The sequence below is a fragment of the Drosophila pseudoobscura genome, chromosome 2 (assembly GCF_009870125.1).
Source record: "Drosophila pseudoobscura strain MV-25-SWS-2005 chromosome 2, UCI_Dpse_MV25, whole genome shotgun sequence".
Taxonomy (NCBI): Eukaryota; Metazoa; Arthropoda; class Insecta; order Diptera; family Drosophilidae; genus Drosophila; species Drosophila pseudoobscura.
Window position 1 is genome coordinate 6,256,097 of NC_046679.1, and position 25,434 is coordinate 6,281,530.

At 45.0% G+C, this 25,434-nt stretch overlaps 1 protein-coding gene and 1 long non-coding RNA gene across 29 annotated transcripts in view; one reads left to right on the top strand and one right to left on the bottom strand.

Moving 5' to 3' along the window:
• Syp (synaptotagmin binding cytoplasmic RNA interacting protein) overlaps window positions 1-25,434 on the top strand; it is a 50,439-nt gene that overhangs the window by 17,571 nt on the left and 7,434 nt on the right. For 2 of the 28 annotated variants that reach the window (XM_033383954.1, XM_033383959.1), the window contains exons 1-10: window positions 15,919-16,219; window positions 17,922-18,040; window positions 18,104-18,425; window positions 18,482-18,723; window positions 20,000-20,135; window positions 23,761-23,894; window positions 23,955-24,083; window positions 24,145-24,285; window positions 24,343-24,449; window positions 24,769-24,890. In XM_033383954.1, coding sequence (XP_033239845.1) covers window positions 16,099-16,219; window positions 17,922-18,040; window positions 18,104-18,425; window positions 18,482-18,723; window positions 20,000-20,135; window positions 23,761-23,894; window positions 23,955-24,083; window positions 24,145-24,285; window positions 24,343-24,449; window positions 24,769-24,890 — 1,573 coding nt within the window. In that variant the 5' untranslated portion in view covers window positions 15,919-16,098. Of the gene's footprint in view, window positions 1-5,331; window positions 7,645-10,290; window positions 10,576-15,877; window positions 16,220-17,921; window positions 18,041-18,103; window positions 18,426-18,481; window positions 18,724-19,999; window positions 20,136-21,499; window positions 21,636-23,760; window positions 23,895-23,954; window positions 24,084-24,144; window positions 24,286-24,342; window positions 24,450-24,768; window positions 24,891-25,434 lie in introns of those variants that run through there. The other 26 variants (XR_004470342.1, XM_015183400.2, XM_015183399.2 and 23 more) reach the window with 23 other exon arrangements.
• LOC26533438 (uncharacterized) lies at window positions 1,801-15,421 on the bottom strand. Its single transcript, XR_004470370.1, has 3 exons — window positions 15,118-15,421; window positions 3,607-3,800; window positions 1,801-3,548 (listed from the first exon to the last, which is right to left on the bottom strand). It is a non-coding gene; the product is annotated as an uncharacterized lncRNA (long non-coding RNA).

Consider the following 25,434-nt stretch of genomic DNA (forward strand, 5'->3'; position numbering starts at 1 on the left):
CATGGCACTTGAGCATGCTCTTCGGTCCACGTTTGCCGGCTGCATGTGGCCCCTGCCCCTACCCTGCACCGCCTGGTGCCTGGTGCCTTGCCATGTCAGCACCAGGCTTCATATTTTTATTTCGACTGTAGAATTAATGGGTTAAGTAAATAGCCATGTAATATGTGGCAGTGGCCGGTCGCGGGCCTGGCTTATGGCAAAAAAGTGCTTCAATGGCAACGCTTGGATGCCCCCAGACCCCTGAATCGAATCAGAAGATACTTTGCCAGATGAAAGGTCTTAAAAGGGATAAAATAATGTGTATTTAGGCTGGGCAGAAGCTTAAAAGGACAACTCAAATCATTGCTCTCTTAGGGCTTACTTAAAGTCCCTTAAAATGCTGGCAGTTCATATTTTTCCTGTTGAATTTCCGCTTGCTCGTGGGGGCCTCATAGGTGCACTTTGCCTCGAAATGTAGGTGAAATATTTCGCATTCATTTGGCGGCAAAAAGAAACAAAAACCTTAAAAAATAAATGGCAAAACTAAAAATGTGGCTGCCGTCGTTGTTTGTGCGCAGATTGCATTTCAATGGGTCTGCCTCCATCCCCAGTCGCAGTCACAGTTCCAGTCCCAGTCCCAGTCCTGGGCTGCATCTTTCCCAGGCTGTGGCAAGCTGCAGTTTGCCACTTCTGGCGAAGCTAACGGCTGTTGCCGTTCTGCCTCCAGTCGACCAAGGGTCCGCATAGCCGTTTGTGCTTTTGTTTTAGGAAGAGAACCACTCGCCGCATGTGGATGCGGAAAGTAGGCCAAGTTAAAATTGATTTAATGCGTTGATTGCGTGGATGTCGGGCAGCGGTACAGCAGCCGCAGCCGCAGCCACAGCTGCAATTGCAGTCGCAGTTGCAGTTGCAACTGCTCAGATTTATGCGTTTACCTCTACCCTTTTCGCGCACACGTCAGCTGTGGCTTGTTTTACTTTCAATGGATCTTAATCTACATCACGATCCGGTTGCCTGAGATCGCTTTGACCCACAAACAGAGGGAGACGGAGAGCTCTGCGTCAGCCAGGGCGTATGCGCGATATATTTCCCCCCTGGCAATTGTCGAACATTGACCCAGGACCTCCTTTGCCCAGTCCTTCGGTGTTCGTTAAAAATAATTGCCAACCCTGGTGTCACACTCGGCTACACAGTGGCGGCCCCCCCCCAACAGCCCCAGCCAACGCTTTAGTTTGTTGATTTTCCCCCCTCGCCCGTCAAGTGGTCGCGCGTTTTCCCTTTTTTTTGTTTTTGTTTTTTGACAGCTAATTGGAAAACTGTTTGGAAACTGTTTCGCCGTCTGTTTGCTTCTCGGCTAAACTTAGAATAGCAGCAGTTTGTGCGTTGCCCTGGCAATCGAATCGCACCGTGCCCTGACAGGATGCGGAACAAGGGCGCTTTATATTTTAACACCTTCATCCAATTTCCAGCTTTTTGTTCTACTTCCTCGCCATCGATCGTCCCCTCGTGTGTCCCTGCCCCGGGCTTAATTTATGGACTTTGGCCATTTGCTGGCGCATCATTTTTTGCATCCTTTTTTCATTCCAAAAGTGACGACAAAACATTCCACAATATGACAAAAATAAAAAAATGCAAAAAAAAAAACTAAAAGAAAGAGAAATCCTTTTTGCAAAAGAATCAAATTCAGGAGAAGAAAAAAAAAAGAACGCCATCGACAATTTAGATAAATTTTCCCACCAGCCATGGCCATAAGACAAAGACCACGACCCAAGAAGATCAGAGCAGGGGTGCTGCTGCTCCTCTGCCTGGCCAAGACTCTCTCTGTCTCTGTCTCGAGGGGTGCACATAGGGTGTCCAGGCCACGGGTGCGGTCATCATGCTCATCCTCATACCCATACCCATACCCATACCCATACCCACTTTATATCATCCACAATATAATCACGCTGTGCTCGATATCAAATGATAAACTCCAAGCCAAGCCAAGATGATGACCGTAGTGCTGGTGGTGGTGCAGCTTGCCTGGATCGTCCTCTCCCTGTATGTGTGTGTGTGTGTGTGTGTGTGTGCTCAATGGCTCAGCGCATCCTTCAGGTACAACTTACTCATATATCACAAAAGGATACTGGCTCCTTCTTCTGTGTACTTTTCTGCTTAGCTTTTTGTGTGCCTGTGCGCCTGTGTGTGCCTTGTGTTGTCTTGTCTGCGTGGTCAGCGCTCCTCTGGCTGTTGCTCGAAGGTGACACCGCCGTACAGACAATGCCCAAAAAGGAAGGAGCAGGAGATGGTCAAGCGACCGCCTTTCTTTTGGTAAAAACCAAAAAAAAACAAAAAAAAAAGAAGGAACCACCGACGAAAAAAAATTAGACGATACGAACCAGTCCGAAAAAAATTAAATAAAGAAGAAGTACGCAAATCAAAATCAACTCATAAAAAACAACGTTTTATACTCGCATGTGGGTATGCATTAAAAATGCAAATGTCGCATTGAGTTTCCTTCTTCCAGCCCTGCTGGGCATCGTCCTTGCTAGCCATCCACTTCCTGTGGCCGACAGTCTCTGTCTCCGACTCCGTTCTATAAGATTTTGGGTAAACAAGGAGCTTCTCTACAACTATTTTCAGCCTGACCAGCACTTAAATGGGTTAGTGGAGGACAGAGTCGATTAAGGGCTCTTGGGCTGGTCTTAAGAGGGCCAGAGACGGCCCATAATCGTACTTAACCCCCTAAATGATTTCTAAACTTTCTCGAGTTATCGGCGGTCTCGTCTCCACAGAGCTCCCGTTGCCGAGCAACCACCAGCGACAAAAAGCGAGAGGGGTAAGAAGAGGCACTGAAATATCAGCGGAGCTCAATAAGTTTCGGACCCCTGGACATTGTCCATCCTCCGCTCGAGAGTCGGGGAGAGGTTCAGGTACTTGGAAGGGGTTGAGGACGAGTACGAGTACGAGTACGAGTACGAGTACTCGTACCTCTACCTACATTCATTTCAATGCAGACAAGTCCTTGCGTCGTCGTCGTCGTCGTCAGAGGTGATCTTCCTTTGTGTGGCAGCCAAGTGCTGCTGTCTGCGTCGCTGCTGTTGCTGTGGCTGCCCCTCCCGCTGACGTTGTTGTTGGTGCCTCTCTGGTATCTCGAAGGAAATGAAAAGCATGCAGAAAAAGTTTTATTATGCGAGGAAAAAAATGGGATTCTTTTTTTTATATATAAAAATATTTGGAACGGACTGCGGCTGGCAGCAGCAGCAGCGGCAGCGGCGGCGGTGGCGGCGGCAACTTGGCAGGGGGTTGCAAGGGGAACAGCACACAGATATGGGGGTAAGGCTAGGGGAGGGCCGTCCAGGCCAATGCCGAGACTGCGGTGCCCCTTGCCTGTGAGGCTCTGCCTCGGCACAAGAAGTGTTGGATGTCATCTTATTATTTTGAGACCACGACAGCGACGCTGGCAGAGAGCGATCGCCTTGATGATGACCATGCGCCCGTGATTCCCCTTTGGCATTGCCCCTGCCCCTGCACCGGCACCGCTGCCGCATCGGGGCCACGTCCCCCGTCAGATGTAAGCCTCGGCAAAACTGTGGGAATAAAAACAGGATTCAACACAAAAATTGCGTTATCGCCACAGATACGGACTGCCGCTGCTGCTCCTGATGTTGGTCCATCGCGTTTTTGATGATGCCTCCGATTCCTTGATGATGCTCCTGCTGCTGAATGGTCATCGTCTTCATCAGCGGTTTCCTCGCTCATCGTCCTCGATTCGTTCTCTCTCTCTCTCTGTTTTAGCCTCTTTCCCAGCATTCACTTCGTTTTGGCTTTCGTTTTCTGCCCTACAAATGAAGGAAAGGAAAGCTGTTGGATCTTGTTCAAGCTTCTCTTGACCTTAGAAGGACTTTAGTAGATTTGGAACCCATAAGGAATGCTATATGTCCAAAGATATTGAAGGATCATTATAAACCGATCTTCTTTCGGGTCTATATATCACCCTTGAAGAGTTTCTAGAAGTCTCTAGATTTCATACCCCTCTAAGGCTCCCCATATCTTGGGGATCCCCTTCTCTTGACCTTAGAAGGACTTTAGTAGATTTGGAACCCATAAGGAATGCTATATGTCCAAAGATATTGAAGGATCGTTTTCTGTGTTCGAGGATCACTACAAACCGATCTTCTTTCTGGTCTAGATATCACCCTTGAAGAGTTTCTAGAAGTCTATAGATTTCATACCCCTCTAAGGCTCCCCATATCTTGGGTGCATCTCCCAAGCCCAATCAATATATCATCTATGAAGGTCTATTCCCCCATAGGTACAATATTATCTCCCTTTGACGGTTATCGCACCTGCTAGTTGGCCCACATATTGAGTTGGCAAAATGGGGATCTACAAAAGACCGATGGCAACAGAACAGAACCGAACAGAACAGATCTTATCGGGGGCATCTAGATACGCTTTACTTGTCGCTCGCTCGGCATTGTCCGTGACTCCGAGTTAATTAAACTTGGACGCACGGACGGGCACGGGCACGGGCAGAGAGAGAGAGAGAAGAGAGGCAATCAGAGTCGAGTGAAGCGAGTGGATCATAAAAACGGATTGCCATTGCCCGGCGGTATGCTATGGGAGCAGAAGAATTGCAGTTAATTGAAATGTTCCTCAAACATGCCACACACACACACAGACACACACTGCCGCACAGACGGAGAGCAATAGAGAGGGCTAGAGAGCGAGAGGGCGAGAAAACGCATCGGCGGTCGCGACTTTGTTGGCATCTCTTTGGGCATCGCCCGGCTCTGCTCTGGAGGGGTCAATCGGAATGACAAAAAAATGTGTAAAAAACCAAGAGAGAGGCACAAAGAGAGAGAGAGAGAGAGCGAGCGAGAGCTACAAGCCGGCAAAGAAAGGCATCGCAGAGGCAGAGGAAATCGCAAAGGCAACGGCAAAGCTGTGGCTGTGGCTGTGCCTGTGGCTGGGTGGTTGCTGGGGCGAAGAACTACAAAAAGCACAGACACATGCAAGCTCGCACGAGGGAGCGACGTTCTGCCAGTGTGCGTGTGTGTGTGTGAGAGAGAAGTTGCAATACAAATGCAATTGCCTACCGCTGCGAATGCGAAAAACAAAACAAAAAGGAAGCCGCTTCGCTCTTGCTCCCTCTCTCTCTCTCTCGCTCTCTGGATATCCGTGCTCTCTCTGGAGAGCAAACGTCTGCATTGGTGTGCGTGTAGCTGCAAGCTTTTTTGTGGCTGTAGCCGCCTGAGACGACGACGGAGACGGAGACGGAGACTGAGAACTGAGACTGCGACCGAGGCCGATGCCGATGCCGAGGCTGAGTGACTACCCAGCCGGGTATCTGTATCTGTATCGCATCGCCACTCCACTCGCAAGTATCGCGGACGCGCAAACGACCATGCGAAAATATTGCAATTACAAATCTGGAACTTTTTACACCAACGGTTAAATCAACCGGCAATCAGCAGAAACAGAAAACAGAAAACAAAATTCAACGTTAAAATTCAGTTTAAAATTTTTTTGGAAAATTTTCACATCTTTTTGGCAACGCAAAAAATAACGTATAAAAACACGGAGTCCGCGCATACAACGTCTTCACACACTTTTTGGATTAACATCAGCAATAGAGCCGGCAACCAGCAACTTTATCAACCCCTCCCTACCATCGAAACGTCATCCAGAGATCAAAATCTAACAACAATAGAATCGAATTGAAATTACAGTCGACAAATCCAAAAAAAAAAAAAATAAAGAAAAAGAAAATAGAAACCTTGTTATAAGTGGTTTAAAGATTTAAGCAAACATTTGCCAGTTTTTGTTTAAGTTTTTTCTTTATCTGCTGCCTTGAATAATAAAACGGTAATAGCGGTAAATTTTCAATAATCTATTATTCTAATATGGTTAAGTGCACCAGTGAGAGGATCACAAGCAAACAACGCTTCTAATTATAATAAATACATACATATATAATACTAATACGCAGTCATAGGCTAAAACTTGATTGATAATAATACCTACCTAATACGTAATCAACTGATATCCGACGGATAAAGTATCTATGGGCGAGCGTGTCAAACTGTAAAAGCACGCGAAAATGCAGCGACATGTCTGGAAATGCATTAAAATTAAATACAAAATCTATAAATTTCTAACAAGTGAAGCAAACACAACCTGAACAAAACGAGAAACGAGTAACGAGAAACGAGAATATTGAATGAAGACAACGAAAACGAAAACCAAAAACGACTAAAACGAAAGAAAAGTGCTTATTATATTGAATACTATTCCGTGCCAAGTGGAAATTATGATCATCAAGTGAAGCTCAAACAGCAAAATACTCGTACAAGAAAACAATCGAAGTTATATAATTATCTATTCAGTGAGAGAGCAAACACACACACAGAGAAGTGGAGACTGCGTTTACACACACACACACACACACAAAACACACACTTACATTCGAGAAACTGCATTTGCAATTCAACTTTCGGATTGGATTGTACCAGGGATTGGATCAGTGCCAGTCTTCAGTCAACCACCCCAAAACGCAGTCAGCAGCAGAAACGGCCGCAAATTGCAAAAACAAAATTCAATTTCCAATCAAAATTAACACAATTTAACGCAAAATTGTAATTTAATGTCAATGTGCCTCCTCCTCCTACTCCTCCGCCATATCATATAAAGCTTTAAGCAAAGCTCCCGAGCACGCTTTACGTAACGCGCGATTCGCGATCGAATGCAGTCGGGGAAAGTGCAGCTCGAAAGCTTTTGAAACGGCTCGCCACGGCTCTGGACCAACTGCAGGCCCCCAAGGCTCCCCGCCCAACCAAGGGGTACACGCCCCACACGAAACGAGGGAGAGCAACGCACTGCTGAAATCTCTGAGCTGAAGAGAGGAGAGAAGAACTGCAGCCGATCGCAGAACGGGAAACGATCGCGAGTGCAGAGAGCTCGTAACTTGTTCTCCGGCCGCCGAAGCTTCGTCGTGCACTTCCTGCGCCCGAGCTGCAACGGAGGCGATCTTCGATCTGTGGACTGAGAGCCGCCGCAGCAGCAGCCCTCAGCAACAAGAGAGTCGCGTCGGCGAATGCAACGCTGATTGCAATTACTGCAGGCAGTCAGGCAGGCAGGCGAGAAGGAACGACTGCATTCTTTGGCGAAAAGTGAAAGAGAGAGAGAGAGGGAACGGCGAACGACGAGTGCGGTGACTGATCATTGTCGTCATCAGCCTCATAATCATCATCAGTCTTGCCGTCGTACTGGCGCTCTACTGTACTGCAGAGCAGCAGCACCTCAACGCTGCACACTGCATCACTCTCACTCTCCCGGCGATCACAGATCGCGCAACGTGTCGGAAAAGCGCGAAAGTTGTGTTGTGAAAATATCGTCGAAACGAAACACGTTCTAGATATTGTAATTATAAGTGCACCGAAGTGAGCAAAAACCAGTGAAGTTCTTTGAGTAGTGCAAAAAAGAAACAACAACAAACAGAAACAGAAGCACACATTAACTACATACATATAGAAATTCCCATAAATATAGCTTAGCACATTTTCGGATTAAATATCTACCACACACCTACAGCGCCAATTGGATACTCTACACATTTGGATACAGCCAGCCAGCAGAGACACCTCCACTCGACTCTCGACGCAACACCAACAATTCCTTTGAGTAAGTGTTACCATCGAAAGATACCATACGACAGCCCCGACACACCTTTTCAGTAAATAGACAGATATAGATCTTTGCTCCACGTTTATTGCCCAAAGAAAAAGCGATTCTATAATGACTTTCATTTAGTTGTCGTAAAGATATCAGATTTGCTCTTTTTTGTTTGAATCAAGGTGGGGTAGGGTCTTTTTTCCATCTATTATTCGCTCTAATATTCTATTACGAAACACAGCCTGGCTGGAAGGTCATTTTCGTACATATTTGATATATGCAGTATATCCCAGGGAACTGTGGAGTCTTTGGATTGGTTCGATTGGTTCTATGTTTTCAATCTGTCTTCAAACCATATGTTCTATATGGCTAGATCATAGAGATATGTATGCATATCCCTTTTAGAAGGAAAATATTTTAAAATATTCATAAGTAAATCGTGGCTATGCTGATCTTCTGACCAGGTTAATCCATGCTTTCGAATCCTGTGTACCGGTTCGCATATTCCCGGAATAGTCACAAATTCCTTCGATACTTCTAAGGTTACTTCAGCTGTTTTACTGTTAGTCAGCGCCACGGCACCACACAGCACAGCACCCACTGTGTCTGCTTTCGGCTCTGCATGAGTATCTTCCCAGGGTTTCCATTTCCATGCCATACCCCAGCCGGCTCTTCTGGGTAACCTGAGAGTACCTCTAAACTTTTTCCGCAAAGTAAATAAAATCTGCATTTTTTCGGCACACAAAATTTCGATTGAAAGGCCAATGCCACTCAGCAGAGTGCTGAACAGAATTGCTCTTATTTAATTTTGTTTTTAGTATATTTTTACACTACTTTTAAAAATAGAGTGCCAGCGGGAAAGAGAGAAAGCCGTCGTAGTACATATTTTTGAGATGTTCACGTGCAAGCCCTGGTTGGTGCTTGACGTGTGACGTGGGCACGGGGGGAGAGGGGAGGTGCAGTGGAGGCCCACAAGTTCATGACCAAAAAGCCGGATAACGATGGCCATAACGACGACAGCAACATTGGGCGAGCCCACTAGTCGGCCCCGGTCCGAGAGATACGCCGCGTGGGCGCTGCTTTCGGCCCTGCGCCACTGTCCTTAACCCCCCACCCCCCACCCCACTGCCCTACCCCAAACCCTGTGCCTGTCCCACTGTCCAGTCCTGTTCCATACCCCCCCTCCTACGGTCGGTCACTTCTCTGCAGTTTTTGTCCGTGTGTCCGTGTATCTGTATCGGCATGTATGTGAGCCCCGTGTAGCTGTGTTTGCGGCCCTGCTGCAACTGTATGCGTTTATTTTAGTTACCGATTCGACGGTTTGGTTTGCCTTGTATAAAAATTTACAGACAGCATCTACATTTTACACAGCCCTTGGGCATTCATGCCCATGCCCATGCCGTTGCTGTTTTTCGCTCATTTTAACCCCTTTGAAGGAATGTTCGGCCAAAGTTTGTGTTGTATTTTTTTTTTGCCCGCTTTTGTGTGCCTCTCTGGTTCTGTGTTCCCAGTGTCTGTGTGTGTGTGCGTCTGCCTGGGCGTGTATGAGTGTGGATGGCATTGTGGAACGTCGACAGAGTGTCTTCCAGACACTTTATGGCCCAAAACTGTGTATTCTTTAGCCTATTTATTAGCAATTTTCACTTTTGTTTAACTTGGTCTCAGGTCTCCGCTTTTGCTTTTTTTTCGTGGCAAAAGATTAAAGATTGCAACGAGTTCCACATGGCAAAAAAAACCATAAAGAACACAATAGTACTTAGCATCCACACGCGACAAAGCTTGCTCGTGGTTTTTTTTTCCTCGCATTTTATGCCCACACACACCAGAGAGACGGACGGCGATCTTCCGCAGGGAGAGAGCAAGCTTGCCTTTGTGTGTGAGAGAGAACAGCATGTTTTTTCGCCATTCGCTTTGTTGTGCAAATTCTACTGCCACTCGCGCTGCTTATCATGCTCAGGCGTCTCTCAGGCGTTCGCTCTCTTCCGCTCTCGCGCTCTCTTGGTAGCTTTGCCCGAAGCTTGCGCTCTCTCTCTCAATTCCTGCCTTTTTTTTTGCGAAACTTTTTGCCCGTCTGGCTGGTCGGTCGTCTGTGTGTGCGTGTGACAGAGTGTCAGTGTGCACTGTGGGCTCTCTCGTTCTGCCTCTGTGTGTGCATTTTTGTCGCCGCCGCCACCGTCGACTCTGCTGCAGCTTTCGTTACGACTTGCGGCTGCTGCTGCTGCGACTGCGACTGCGACTCCCAGAGTTGTTTGTGGGCTTTGTTGTGTTTTGAGTGGTTTTGGCAGCGCTGAGCAGAAACAGGAGGTAGACACACTCAACACATTTGACTTGAGCTTTGTTGTGCGAGGGAAGTGAGTGACGACGGAACGGAAGACCAGCAGCAGCAGCGCACAGAGCAGCAGCGAGCGTCAGACGAAGAACCGGTGACGTAGCCGTCCGCCGCCATTATTACAACGCGGCTGCCACACGCAGGAATTATTATTATTATTGGCCACATTCGAATCGAAATCTAAAATCAAACACGGAATCGGTTCAGAGTGCAGTGCCTGCAGCAGCAATCGAAATCGCAATCGGAATTCAAGTGCTTGCCAAAATATCCAAAATAATAGAAATTCCCATATCCCCCCACACCCCCCCTCGAGCGCTCCCGCGAGTGTTTTTTTATTAATATGTTGGCGGTAAACGCGCGCGGCATGCGAAACGAAACGTAACGGTAACGGCAACGGCAACGGCAACACGGCCAATTGTGATCTCATAAAAGTACACAGATACATTTGTATCTAGCTCGTAAATAGGAATATTTTATGTAGAAAATGCAAGAAATCTAGCAACAAATTGTGCAACGCAAATATTATAACAATATCCCCCCCCTGTCCGCCCCAATACACAACGAAGGGAATTAATATTGTGAATATTTAAGTGCAAACACCATACAAAAAGGTAATTTCGGTCTGTGTATCTTTGGGATACACTTGGCAAAAAAAAGAAACTGCAGTTTTGCGATTAGTGCGAATATACTTACATACCTATAAATATACACACACAGTGAAGACTTGCGACAGCAGCGCAATCCCCATCAAGTGCCAGTATCTGTGTGTGAGTGTGTGTGTGTGTGTGTCTGTGTGTGTTTGTGAGTGTTTAGTACGTTCCGATGTGTGGCGACGGCATTTTATATATTTTTTGCTTCCTCTTTGCGCTGCTGATTCTCTTGCATGCAGCCAGGCCCCAACATACAATATATGCATGCCGCCTCCCTCTCTCTCTCTCTCTCTCTGTGTGTGTGAGTGCAAAAATTAGAAATTGCGCCCAGAGTATATATTTAAATATGTATTGTATATAGAATTCCAAAGGCAAGAAACAGCTGACGCATGGCATGAAATGAAACGAATTTGAATTTCTGTGCGTTCAGGTGTTTTCTGATATTTTTGCTGATATTTTATAAAAACAGACGACAACAACGCCCACGGTGTCTCGGCAGGCGGCGTTGTACAACACTGCCGCACATATACGGCGGGCCCCCCCCCCCCCTTCCCCACCAGCCAATACAATGAAGTTAGAGCCCCCCGCCCCCCTCGGACACACAGATGCAGCAATGAGGTTTTTGCGCTTGTGTGTGTGTGTGGCAATGCATTTAACATCGTCACAATCGCATTAAACGCCGCTGCCAGCGTCGACGACGTCGTCGTCGTCTACCTCTTAGCAGCCCGCCGCCTGCCGCCCCCTCCTCTGTGGCTACCAGGCCCCACCACTGCTGCCGCCCGCCCTGCCGCCTCCTTTGGTCCTCATGCTGCCTTTGCCTGTCCACCATTTTGATTTTTGCCTTTTGCATCGTGCGCTCGTTCTCCCTTCAGCCGCGCTCTTGCTCCAACGCCGACGCTGCTGACTGACGCCGACGCCGCTGCTTAAATCATTAAAAAGTGAACTTAAAATAAAGAAAAGTCCAGACAAAGTCGGAACCGAACCGTCCCCTCTCTATCGCTCTCTCCCTCTCTCTCTCTCTCTCTCTCTTTCGGCTGCTCTGTGCCTGCGAGTGTATTGGTGTCTGCGAGTATCTGTGTGCGAGAGTGGCAAACCGGTTTGTTCTGCCTCTGGATCTGTGCGAATTTCGTTGTTCGTGCGCTTATTCTGTTGTTGTTTGTTTGTTGCCTTGCTTTGGCATTTCCACTCCACTCCACTTCACTTCACTCGCTTCTCCTTTTTGCCATGGCTTTTGCTCTGCTGGCTCTCCTTTTTGGTCTGATTTGTTTTCGCCACTGCATTCTGTGCAGGGAAAGCGCGCTTGCTTCTCTTCCTGGGCTCCATGTCGGCCACGTGTCAGCCAAATGGCGTCCACACAAACACACGCACACACACACACGCACACACACACACACGAGCACACAATTCGAAAACCGGCCGGCGAAGCATTGCACGAAAGCTTTGCTGCAGCGCCAAAAGCTTTCGAGTGCAATGCGCTCTCTTCTGCGGGACAGTGAGAGGCAGAAGCAGAGTCGAAAGGCAAGAGAGGAGCAAGGAAAACTGAGAGAGAGCCCCACTCTCACACACAGCGACAGAGACACACACACGTTGCTGCAATTATTTGCAGTTCTTGTCTTGCTTCCGTTTCTTCTTCTGTTGTCTGTCTTCTCCTGCCCCGCCCCGCCACGGCCCGCCCCACCCCGCCTGCTGGTGCATGTGCGCATAATTTGGCGCTTCGCCATGTTTTCTCCGCCGCCTGTCTTTGTATATTCTTGTTGTCGCGCTATGCTGCTGCTGCTGCTGCCCCCAAAAGCCGCATGGAGTCGTCGACTCTCATTTCGTTTGGGTGTTGCATGATGCATGACTCTTGCTCGGCAAGAACACGCTCCCTGCCAGCGAAGGCTGGAGGGGCGGGGAGGGGGGGACAGGCAAGCAGGTTGGGTCTTTGGGGCCTGGGGCGAGGGGGGGCCGACTTGACAGTTGCCGGCAAACACGTTTTGGCTTTTGCATTCGACTTGCGAGAGCTGTGTTAAGTAATTTCAACTCTGGGGTTTTTTTCGCGACTCGAAAGGTGAAAGAATCTTGGAGAATTTTCCATTTTCCCCCACAGTCATATATCTTTCTTATGCCCGGCATCTTCTGGTCTTTTCATCCCACCTTCTTTTGCATAAATACCCTTAAGTATTCCTCTCGTTCTTTTCGTTCCTTTCCTTGCTTTTCCTGCTTCCCATCTTGGCAATTAGTTTCTGGCGCTGCACACAATTTATGCAACATTCAACCGCCAGGACATTCCGCCCTCTCACTGGGATGACACTCGCATCGCAGCGGGGGGGCAGTCTGGGAGCAGCCTATTTTTGAATATAATAAAATGTGCTAAAATACAACTAAAAGATACGTCGTCTGTGGGAGTGTGTGCGCCCACCCTGGGGCCCTGGCTGCCAATTGAGAGGCGCCTGCAGCCGGCACTTTTCTAATTCGGTTGCTCTATGGGGAACATGCCACTTTGGGGCACGGCTCGGCTCGGGCTGGCACGTTGCACACACAAAAGCGCAGTTCACTTGCCACAGGATCGTGTGCGGCACCCTACTGGTGTTGCCTGGTCTCTGCCTTTTTGGCCAACTCTCAAATGCCACCTCTTTTTTTTTTGTTGTATGTTTTTGTTTGGCTCCTAGGGGCATCTTTGACAGCCATAAAAAAGCACGCCATTTTCTTCTTTTGGAAAAGTTTTGTGTAATTTTCATTTTGCGCTTGTCGCGTGTGTGTTTTCCCCCCACCCCTCCCCAGCCCTTCCCACCAGATACTTGGCACACAGACAGACAAAATTCGAGTACTTCTGGTGCCTCCAGACAATGTTTGCACATCCGACTGTCCAGCCGTCCGTCCGTCCGGACTTGCCGCAATGCAGCAGTGCAATCGGGTAGGGCTCCGGCTTGCGCCCCCCTTGTGGACCAACACGTGACCGACCTCCTCCGTCGAGCGGGGCATCCCCTTTTGCGGCCACAAAATGCGAGCATCAAATATTGAAAACATTTTCTTTACCCCGCAATGCCAGCCCGATTTCATGGCGGCGCCTGGTGGGCCCCTGGTGGCCCCTGGTGACGTGGCCCGCCCGATTGGTTTCTTGGCAACAAAACCCCACCGAACTGCAGCGCCTGCCACGTTGTTTATTCAACCCAACTCGACTTGCAACTTATGGCAGCGATGGCTTTGATTTTGGCACAGACAGCGGCTACTGTGTCCTCGGATTACCTCTGTAGTAACATTTATTATCCCCAATAATTCAAAAGATCCTTTGCAACACTTTAAAGTCCCCCCCACCCCCAAATCTTTTTAGTTGCGGCTCCACTTTAATTTCTGCCATAAATTATATTCTACAACCTCCCTCTGCCCACCCCTTGGAAGCCCTGCAGCCGCCTCCTGGTCGCCTCCTTCTAATTTGCTTAGTTTTCCTGCACTTTTGCCTTGTCGCAATGCCATAAATTCTACCCCCCTACCGCCCTCCTTCCTCCGTCTAGGGCTATAAATTACAAGAGGCATTTGCCACACTTCCGTCCGAGGTCTGCTTTGGTCTGGTCTACCAGTTACTCTTCGTGATATTTGTGTGCCTTAAAGCGGCTTAGTTGTTGGTGGAGTTGTGCCGGCTCATCTGGCCAAAGGGGTGGCTCCAAAATCAATAACTACACAAGTGTTCCGGCTCTCTGGGGCTGGTCTGGTTGTCCCTGGTGAAAGTTTGGTGTGTGTGTTTGCCCTTGTGCAGCTTCTTGAAACTCACCTTTTCAAAAAGCCTGAAACTTTAACACTTCAAACTGCATTGCGATGGCTAACAACCCCCAGACTTTGGGCCGGCCCCAACTCCGCCAGACAGCCAGCCCGTGAGCCCATGTCGTCTGGCTTCGCGGCGGTCTTTCGAGGGGAATTGTAATTCTAGCCCAGACCCAGACAACCACTGGCGACGCTTTGTCTGTCAGACAAATGTGGCATAAAACGATTTATTTGGCTTTATCAGCAACATTTTTGATTTTCCTTTGTCTCTGGCATTAAATTGCTAGCTCGTTTTTTTTCCGATCGCTGATTTACTAACCTTCCACCAGGCATTATCTCTTGGCACAAGAACAAACCACCCCTGCGACCACCAGCGGAGGGTGGCAACCGGCACAAGTGCATGGCAGGGCCCAGGACCGTGCCAGGATACGTGTATGCGCCGGCATCAACATGAAATTTATTGAGGTAGTTACCAGGCCAGGCGAGCGGTGCAAACAAAACGAAAAAACGAAGAAAAAAAACATGCAAATTCTGCCATTTTTTGCAGCGAACAGAGTTGCCACCGTAGAGCAAACAAGGCAGGCGACAACCCTGTTGCCACAACAAACATGCACAAAAAATGATGACAGAGGCAGAGTCAACAAGCAAACAAACAAACAAGAAAAAAAAGAGTGTTGCAAATTGAAAGCGGTTTTAGGCCAGCAGCAGTGGCAGCATGCTGGTACGGGCCAGGTCAGGGGGTGGGGGGTGGGGGCCACTCACCTGAATAGGAATGAATAGAAGGCAATCTTTAGTATTCTTTTTTGGAATGTGTAATGATATGGGACGAGGAGGCCCTGTAGCCAGGGAAACCCTGCGAATCGATATGTTCTTGGGCTTCCCCCAAGAGTGGGGGCAATGCTGCTCATATCGATATGTACCCACTAATGGAATTTCACATATTCGGTCTTCTCCACAGTGCCCGTGTTTATTATTCATTTCCTTGGCAGTGGCTCGATGAAAATGCTTTTCCAGCAACGCTTTTCCGCCCTTGGCGGCCCCCCGCCAGCGCCTGCGGTTGTCGTCAACACTCGGGAGCACCAGAGGAAGGGGGGGCTATGAACAGCGATAGCTGTTTGTTATTGCTTTAGCTGGTTGACTGGTTCCGGTTATTGTTATACATACCATTGCACTTTGATGCACTCCAACGGCACTGCAGTTGTCATAAATATCTTGCGATTTGCATTTGCCAGCACTGGAAAGCTTTCCTTTGCACTTGTAAACTTAATATTCCTCAATAGAAACTTCTAACCTCCAAGCAATTGTAAACACTAGCACACTCCAGTGTGATACAGCCTTAAAATTGTCTTCTTCCAATCATTAACGGTACTCTCGAAACCGCTTCACTGCTTGCTCAGGGTAGGTTATCCACCCTATTAGTATTTCTTGGGATTATCGCCTAGCATTGAATCGAGTTGGCAGACCCCCTGTCTCTGAATTAACTGTCAAACGTCAACGGGAATGATTTGTCATTGCTACGTTCGAGTTCACAAAATTGTATTCCTGTTTCTGTTCAGTTGTGAAAATTTTATCCGTTTCGGAAAAAAACAAATATTTTTCATTGCATTGTGCCCTCAAGGAATGCCAAATTAACGAAATTCATTTACCAAATTTATCGAAACCGAGTGCAAGCGAAATTTCAAGTAGCCACCAAAAGAAAAGAACAAAAAACGAGAAGAAGGAAATTTCAAATTGTTGGTTAAGATGAGGGCAGCCACAGTCACCGCCGCCGCCAGCGACTCCCAGGCCGGGAGGCCATCAGCTGGCACTCCAGAAAAACGTGTTGTGGGAGTTTCGTCCCGAATTTTTCGCAGTCGCTCAAGCAGTGAGTAACTCAAGCACACACGCACACAATTACGGTATCAATCGAACAAAAGTATTTCAATGTCAGCGGAGAGAAAGACGGCATAGAGGGAATAGAAAAATTTGCGGGCAGAGCGAGAGAGGGAGAGCGAGAGGCCCGTCCGCAAAAGCAGCAACAAACAAAAAAAGTCGGGCACAAAAATGCGCGATTTACTTTGCTCATAATTTCTGATCGGCCGCGCACTCTCTCGCACGTTGGCTAGCGCTCGTCTGCCCTCTCTCTCGCTCTATTACTTAGTTGCGCTCTCGCACTTTGCTTTTTTTTTTGTGCACAAAGTTACGCAATTATCGCTCTCGGCTATAGATTCGCATTTCTTTTGGTTTCGTTTCGTGTGTGTTTGCTGCCGCCGCCGCTGCTGCAGCTTTTGCTTCGTTTTTTGTTTGAGAAAAATCAAACACACACACACACACATGTGAGTGTTCTACTGATAATATTTTCGCCTGCTTCGATGTGTTTTTGGCGCTTGACAACTACCGAAAATATGCATTTTCATTATGAGACCCGAGAGTCCGAGTCCGCTGCGCACCATAAATATTCATTTATGATAAATTGCCCAATGCAGCTGCAGTCCCCAAAGCAGTTTTCCCCGCATGTTCCACTCGTTTCTAAGTAGCGAAAAACATGGTAAAAGTGGAGGCAAGCAAATACCGCATACATGCATGAATATGTGTGTATTTCTGCAATCGACGAATGTATACTCTTACGGTACTGTGCCGCAGATGGGAATTAATACCGATTTGCGATCGAATATGCCCCCCGAAAGGGTATCACACCTGACAGGTTTGTGCCTCAGAGGTGTTTGCAGATAAGCCAAGTGAAACATGTCTAAATTTAATTGAACCAAAGACCAGAAGCACTGCTGCCAAGACTTTAACCAGTTTAGACACACTAACACAGATTTATGCCGCCCGCAGCCCGCAGACCGCGCGAATGTTGCCATGGCGACTGGTGCTCCTACGTCACGGCTATCGCTATCGCGAGTCCAAATCTATCGCATATACGCACTCGCTCTCTCTCTTTCTCTCTCTGTGTGTTTTTCGATATTGTTTACATTTGTTCTGTCTCTTCCTCACGCACTTTTTTGTGCTGTGCGTGTCCCACTGCCAGATCGCGTCATTTTTTTGTTTGGAGTCAACGAACTTTTTGGCAAACGTGCTCACGCACTTTTCTCACACTCTCTCCGAGTCTCTCTCGCTGTCTCTATTTCGGACGGGTGCGTGAGGCGATGCGTAAAGCTGCGAAATTTCTGTTTCGCGAATTCTCGCGACCCATTTCCAAAACAGAAACAACAACACTCTGTAGCTATTTCACTTTTTTACGGCCTGACGTCGCGTTCGTTGAACTCTTCAAGGTAAATGCGCTGTGCGCTGACTTGGGGAGCACTCGGAGCACTCTGCACTCGAAGAAAAAGGAGAGTTACATTAAATGGTGAAATAAGAAAGTATATAGGAAGTATTTCTTCAGTCTGCACTTAGAGAAAAAAGAGAGTTACATTAAATGGTGAAATAAAAGAGTACATAGGAAGTATTTCTTCACTCTACACTTAGAGAAAAACCCGAGTTACATTAAATAGTATTTTATTATGTATTTTACTTTAAATTATTTTTTTTTAATAATTTTTACTAATTTCGGAACCCACTTCTATGTATTTTTGTTATTGCAGAAATGGCGGAGGGTAATGGCGAGCTGTTAGATGACATTAATCAGAAAGCCGATGACCGTGGCGATGGCGAACGTACAGAGGACTATCCGAAGCTCTTGGAGTACGGTTTGGACAAGAAGGTGAGTTGGCTAACCCACCAGGAGGACCTCCAGCCTTTTAATTTGATCACTTGCGTCACGTAGGTCGCTGGCAAATTGGATGAAATTTACAAAACCGGCAAACTCGCTCACGCCGAGCTGGATGAGCGCGCCCTGGACGCGCTCAAGGAGTTTCCCGTCGAAGGTGCCTTGAATGTGCTGGGTCAGTTCCTCGAATCGAACCTGGAGCATGTGTCGAATAAGTCCGCCTACCTGTGTGGCGTGATGAAGACATACCGCCAAAAGAGTCGGGCTAGCCAACAGGGCGTGCCCGCGCCCGCCACTGCCGTACAGGTGAAAGGTCCCGATGAGGACAAGATCAAGAAGATTCTCGAGCGCACCGGCTACACATTAGACGTGACGACAGGTGGGTTGTCTGCCACGACCATAGCATACAAGCATCTAACCGTAATGTATTTGAAGGTCAACGAAAATATGGCGGACCGCCACCGGACTGGGAGGGCAACGTGCCCGGCAATGGATGCGAGGTGTTCTGCGGCAAGATACCCAAGGACATGTACGAGGATGAGCTCATACCGCTATTCGAGAACTGCGGCACAATCTGGGACCTACGCCTTATGATGGACCCGATGACAGGCACAAATCGTGGTTATGCATTTGTCACATTCACAAACCGCGATGCGGCCGTCAATGCAGTGCGCCAGGTATTTATGCCAACCATTGAATCGCCCACCAACCACCACCCACCAGCCCACCAGAACCCCGGCCCACCCAAACAGCAACCAAAACCCTCAAAAACCCCCCGTCCACGACCCTGAATCAGTGCTTTAATGTTTTTTATACGTATTAACTATTATCCTCCTATATATATATATATACTTTATACTATATACTACATCTATAACGTATTGTATCCACATATTTACTCTCGGAACAAGTAGGAAACAGCTATGCGGCCAAAACAAAACCAAAATTCGACCTAAAGAAAGAGCAACATTTGCGGAAACCCAAACTTTAAAAGAGAAAAACGATTCGGCGCTTTTAGATTCAACGAGCAAAAATTTGATGCAATTTTATTTAGTTTTTTTTTTCTTACCTACCGTATGCTAACTTTACAGTTACTTTCTGCTGTACCGTACTGTACCTCTCTGCCTTGATATTTCCAAACAAATTCGAACCATAGGCAACGCTATCTGTCTCACTATCTGCTGTCTCTCTCTCTCTCCGCTCTCTCTCTCTATCTCTCTGTCTCTCTTTTTCTGTAACTTGTAATGCATGTCCCGTCTTCTAGTACATACATATATGAGTTGTAATATTTAGTTAATCCGAAAGAATCTCTCTCTACCAGCGCATTCGAAATCGTACAAATTTCAGATTTGAAAAGAGTTCTCTCTCTCTCTCTCTCTCTCTATCTAAAGAATCTGGCCTCCTCCCTCTACACACCCCCCCACACGACACACACACACACACACCCAATCCAAGCCCCCCGTCTATTTCTGTATTATTTGATATACTATTTTCTTTTTAGTTGAATTCTCTTTAATCTTAAGTCGAGCTATGTAGCTATCAACTTTTTCGTAGAGATCTAAGCAGCGTGCGTGTTCTCGACCATACTGTCTGGTTTTATTTAAACGAGCATGTCCCAACAAAAATTTGCAGAACGTGATATGTACCTCTTTAACCACTTAATCACTAACCAAAAAAAAACGTTTTCCTTTAACATTTTCTAAAAAAAAACCTCAACTGCGGCCCCGCTTCGAAACGAAATTGGTAATGCAATAAATTACTTTTCAAAGTCTTCTTTTTTTAGTTAACCTTTCCCTACAAAAAAAAAAAAACCACCTCCCCCTTAATTGATTTATTTCGAAATTGTTTAATTAGTTTTTATGATTTATGATTTTGTTGTCGTATTATTATTTATTATTAACAGTGAATTGGTATTAAAAAGAAACTCGTTTTACCTTCCCTTCCACCATTTAGCTCGATAATCACGAAATAAAACCCGGCAAGTGTCTGAAAATAAATATAAGCGTACCGAATCTGCGCCTTTTCGTAGGCAATATACCCAAGTCAAAGGGCAAAGATGAAATTTTAGAGGAATTTGGTAAACTTACAGGTAAATTGTCAAACAAAATTAACAAAACAACAACAAAAAAAAAATGTATTTTAAATTACCATCAACTGGAGGTGGAGAGTGGAGAGCTCCATGCTCCAAAAATCGGCTTTAAATCGAAAACAAAAATCCAATTGGCTAAAATGGGAAAATTGGCTAATTGCGGGAGGACTTACCGTTAGGACTTTAGGCTAGGAAAGGGTCGTAGGATTTTTAGTATACATTATTTAATATATTTATTTTTTGTTTCACAACTCATTCTAACTATTCACCTACCGCCTCACCCACACTGCAAACAACCATCCAGCCACCCAACCATCTACCGCCCATCCGCCCATCTACACATTGAAAGGCGTCTGAACCCCACCACCCCCCACCCAAGCTGCCTGAGACACTCTTTTCAAATGCGCGCGCCGCTCACCAAAAAAACAAAAACAAACCACAATCATCAACGGATGCATTCCTAAGTTTTATCTTTTAGGTTGCCTCATAGCACACCCACCCACACCCACACACCCACACACACACATAGAAACAATGACACGCCCATTTCTGTCATTGCCATACCGTTATATAAGCTTGAATTGTCGTACAAGAATATTTCTTTTCAACTTATTTACATAATATCTCCAGTCATTAACTTTGAACCAAAAAAAAAAACCAAAGAAAACCAAACCAAACCGAAAAAAAAGAAAGAAATTTTTAAAAATTATTTACCAAATTAATATGCATTCCAACAAACTTTCGTTTTCCATTATGTTCTATAACTACTATTCCACATTGTAAGAAAGCAGGCTACCCTCCTACCCACTAGATACTATCAAATATTACGTATACGCAGCGTTGAGTGTTCAAGCCAGAAAGTCGCTCGATTCGAAACGCCCAATTGGCCAAAGCAAAAAGGTAAGATCTGGTCGGTAAGGAGTGACTTTCTGGCTGTAAATACAACAATATAGAACATGCCTGCAGAATTTGCCCATATGTTTTTTTTTTGTTTTTTTTTTCCTTTTCGAACTTGTATAATTCTGCATAGTAAGTACTAGACTAGTAGCTGAAAACAGACCAGCCGAATAGCTAAAGAAATGAACAATTTTTTGAGTAAATTCCGTTTTTATTTGGCACGCATACAAAGTATAAAAGAAAACCTACTAAAGACTAGATTCTAGAGTTCCACACTTACCTTTGTACCATCACCCCATACCAAACACACACACACACACACACACCAGTCACATTATTCACCCAACCCGAAAAACCAAAAAACCAAAAACCAATCCAAAATCAAATCGCAGTACCAATGGAATACAAATTTTTCATAGCAAATCAAAATTTTCTTTTGTTTTGTGTGAACTTTTAAACAATTGCAGCTAAATGATTTTGAAATTCGGAAAGGCAAAAAGATTGGTGTTACGATATCATTTAACAATCACCGGCTATTTGTCGGCAATATACCTAAGAATAGAGATCGCGACGAATTAATTGAGGAATTTTCTAAACATGCACGTAAGTGATCCAAAAACCAAAAAACCAGCAACCAAAACCAACCACAAACAAAGCAAAAGACCCAAAAAAAAATACAAAATACAAAAAAAAATATAATACCTAGACCCTATAGCCCCCGCCCAGACCCTAGACCATAGACCAGTCCAGCACATTCCCCCCCACCCCCACAATTGGCTCCCGGAATTGGCCGAAAACAAATAAATATATATATATAAATATAATCTAATCAATGTTTTTAGGGGCGATACTTGCAGAATGTGAAAAGAGCATGGAAGCCTGTTTATGCCAAGTATCAATTGGATTTTTGTTTTGCAATTTTCGCTTTTAAAACGCTTAAAACAACTCAAATTTGATAACAAAATTTATGATACACTCAAAAATAAATCCCAAAACACGAACAGCATCCTAACCAGAGACCAGAATCCAAGGCTGGGCCTCGATGGAAGCCCCGCCTTGGGGTCGATTGATTTTAATCTATTACTCTCTCTCTCTCTCTCTGTCATTCTCTATACTCTCTCACTCATTCTCTCTAACTTTAAGCGCTGTTAGTAAATACAACAAAAAATTAATTGTTTTTTTTTATAATTTATAGCCTCATTTTTCCAATTATTAAATGTGCCCAATTTGTTGACGTTGAAAACCTGTAGCTAAACAATTCGCCAAAAAAGAAAACAAACAAAAAACCAAAAAAGAAAGAAACATTTTGAATATTTTTGAAAAAGGGACAAACCTAGTTTTTGTTTTAGTGCAGACTTATATACGATTATATCATATACTACTATAATATAGATAACAAAACGGCGCACACCAAAAACCGAAACCGAAACCGATCCCGCCCCAAAACCAAAACCAAAACCAATATAAGAAAAAGCAATTCGTTTACCTAAATCGATATGTTCTGGCCTATTCACGTTGAATATATATATATATATACTACTTAATGACTGGAGACAACAAGCCTTTAAAAAAGAAAACTCATTTTACTCTATGTTTCTCTAAGTGTAACTATCTATCTCTCACATAAGCGCCACTACCCGAGCAAAATTGAACAACCCAACGAATCAAATCAAATCGATATTGAAACTACTCGAAAACCAAATTCAAAAACTCTGCCCATATTTTGTTGTTTCGTTCGTCTATCGATCTCTTTTTGTATCTCAGTGTACACAGTTCTCTCTCTCTCTCTCTATATAACTCTATCTCTCTCTCTCTCTCTCTCTATATCTTACTCTGTCTAACTCTGGCTATGTTTGTGTATAGTTTATACCCATTATTGTTTCCATTACTAAGAAAAGAAATGAAACCAACCCCCAGCTCAATGTGTGCTCTACTCGTACTCGTATTCGTACTTCGTGTTGTGTTTTTTTTTTCTGTTATACATCGATCGTATTCGTTTTCGTTTAGTTTTTGTTGCCACATGTACTATATATATACAAAAATCAAAAACAACAACCAAATAGCAATACCAGAGGTTTTTTTAAGTGTTTTTTCTAAGTGTGTGTTTCGTTTTACAAAATACTCTACATAACCTTCTATCCGTTACGTTATGTTACTCAATGTTATACCACCCCCCCATACCCCCCTCTCTCTCTCTCAGTAAAACTTTGTCTCCGATCCTTGCATTACCCGTTACACACGAAAATGTTACTAGCTTAGCCGCATTCTCTCTTAATTATTCAAAAATATTTCAAAAAGTTTAAGCAAAAGCAAATGAAGCAATTGTTGGCATTGGTTTTCAAAATCAAAAAAAAAACACACACACACACTATATATATATCGGAAAGATTCATTATTTTACATAACAATGATAGCCAGATGGATGGATAATGCTTGTCATGTAAAATTTTGTGCATTTCTCTTCAAATATTCCATATATGTATTTCTTATAATTACATGTGTGTGTCTCAGTGTCTTATCACATCTATACTCTCTCTATCACACACACGCCAAAATACAAATACTTTTTTGTTGTATTTCTTACGTTGTTTTTTCTATTTTTACAATATGCAACCAACTAATCATAAAATTGCATTCGAATTGATAACGCCATTTAAATAGCAACGTACTTAAATGACATTTTTCTTTATATTTATAAATAAATCTGAACCCGAATCTGAACCTATAGCTGGCCTTTACGAGGTAATCATATACAGTTCACCAGACGATAAGAAAAAAAATCGCGGCTTCTGCTTTCTCGAATACGAGTCACACAAGGCGGCATCTTTGGCCAAACGAAGACTTGGCACTGGTAGAATTAAGGTGAGTCCACCCCATACCCTGTCATAACTATCCCTAACACATGGTTTTTCCCTTTCATAGGTATGGGGATGTGATATAATAGTCGACTGGGCCGATCCACAGGAGGAGCCAGATGAGCAAACTATGTCTAAGGTTAAAGTTCTTTATGTGCGAAATCTAACCCAGGACGTCACAGAGGAAAAACTAAAGGTTTGTATTCCCCAAGAGAGAAAGGAACACACACGGATTAATTTTATATTTCTATGTCTAGGAACAATTTGAGCAATATGGCAAAGTAGAACGCGTTAAGAAAATTAAAGACTATGCCTTTATACACTTTGAGGATCGTGATAGCGCCGTCGAAGCTATGCGTGGCCTTAATGGCAAGGAGATCGGCGCCTCGAATATCGAGGTAGGTGCCAAACCCCTACGAAAGTTACAAATAAACTCTAATCCTTCGACTGTTTAGGTCTCACTCGCCAAACCGCCTTCAGACAAAAAGAAAAAGGAGGAAATTCTGCGCGCCCGTGAACGTCGCATGATGCAAATGATGCAGGCACGTCCCGGCCTTGTGGGGTATGTACTTCCAGCCCAAATATTTGCACGATCCTTGGCTAGCACAACAACAATCTACCAACAAAATAAACCCTGGCGCAAAATTCCAAATCACAAAACAAAAATGCAAAAGTCCTGCATTTCATTCGTTTCGTTAAGAACCCAAATTGATCTTAATTTCTGTTTGCTTTTCAAGTCACCTGCCACTAGCTTAACCAGAGCTTGAATTAATTTAATTTTTCTACTTTATATTTTCTTTCTTTGCCGTCACACAAACCACAAACATTGCCAATTTATACTCAATCCCGTCTTTCGATCATGTGGGATAAACCTTGTAAAGATTTGAAACATTGTCTCCATACAGAAATCTGTCGCCGACACATCCCAGCATGATGTCCTTGACGCCCATGCGCCTGCCAGGTGCGCGCATGCCGCTCCGTACGCCGATACCTCGCGAATACGGTAAGTTTGGCAAATTGGCCAAGTGAATCCATCAGATACATTCTAGATGTCTGTATGTACATGCATATACATATATATGTGCTGCCATCGAACCATCGCTGCCATCTGCCAGACGATGATGATGGTAGATGAGAAAGCGAAGGCCGCAAGCGCCTTCCTTTGGGACAAAAAAAAAGAAGAAAAAAAATACTGTATAACTTTTGTTAATTTTTGTTTAGTTTTCGTAGTCAGTTAGCCAAGTTGTTAGGCACACACAAACACATATACTAACACTCTCACACATGTAAACACATACACACACACACATATTTGGCGTATATAGATCTGCTGCCCCCCCCCAAAAAAAAAAAAAAAACCCGGTACTTATTTGATAGGTTTGTGTTCTAGTTCTAGTTGAAAGAGTCTAACCAAAGCCGTAAGCAAAACACTAATCCGGTCTGCAGTTGTTTAAGTCTTAAGTTATACGATATTGTATCATGTCCACCATTGAGATCGCAACGTTTTGTTCTTATTTTGTTGAAACTTCTTGATTATTGTTTCTGTT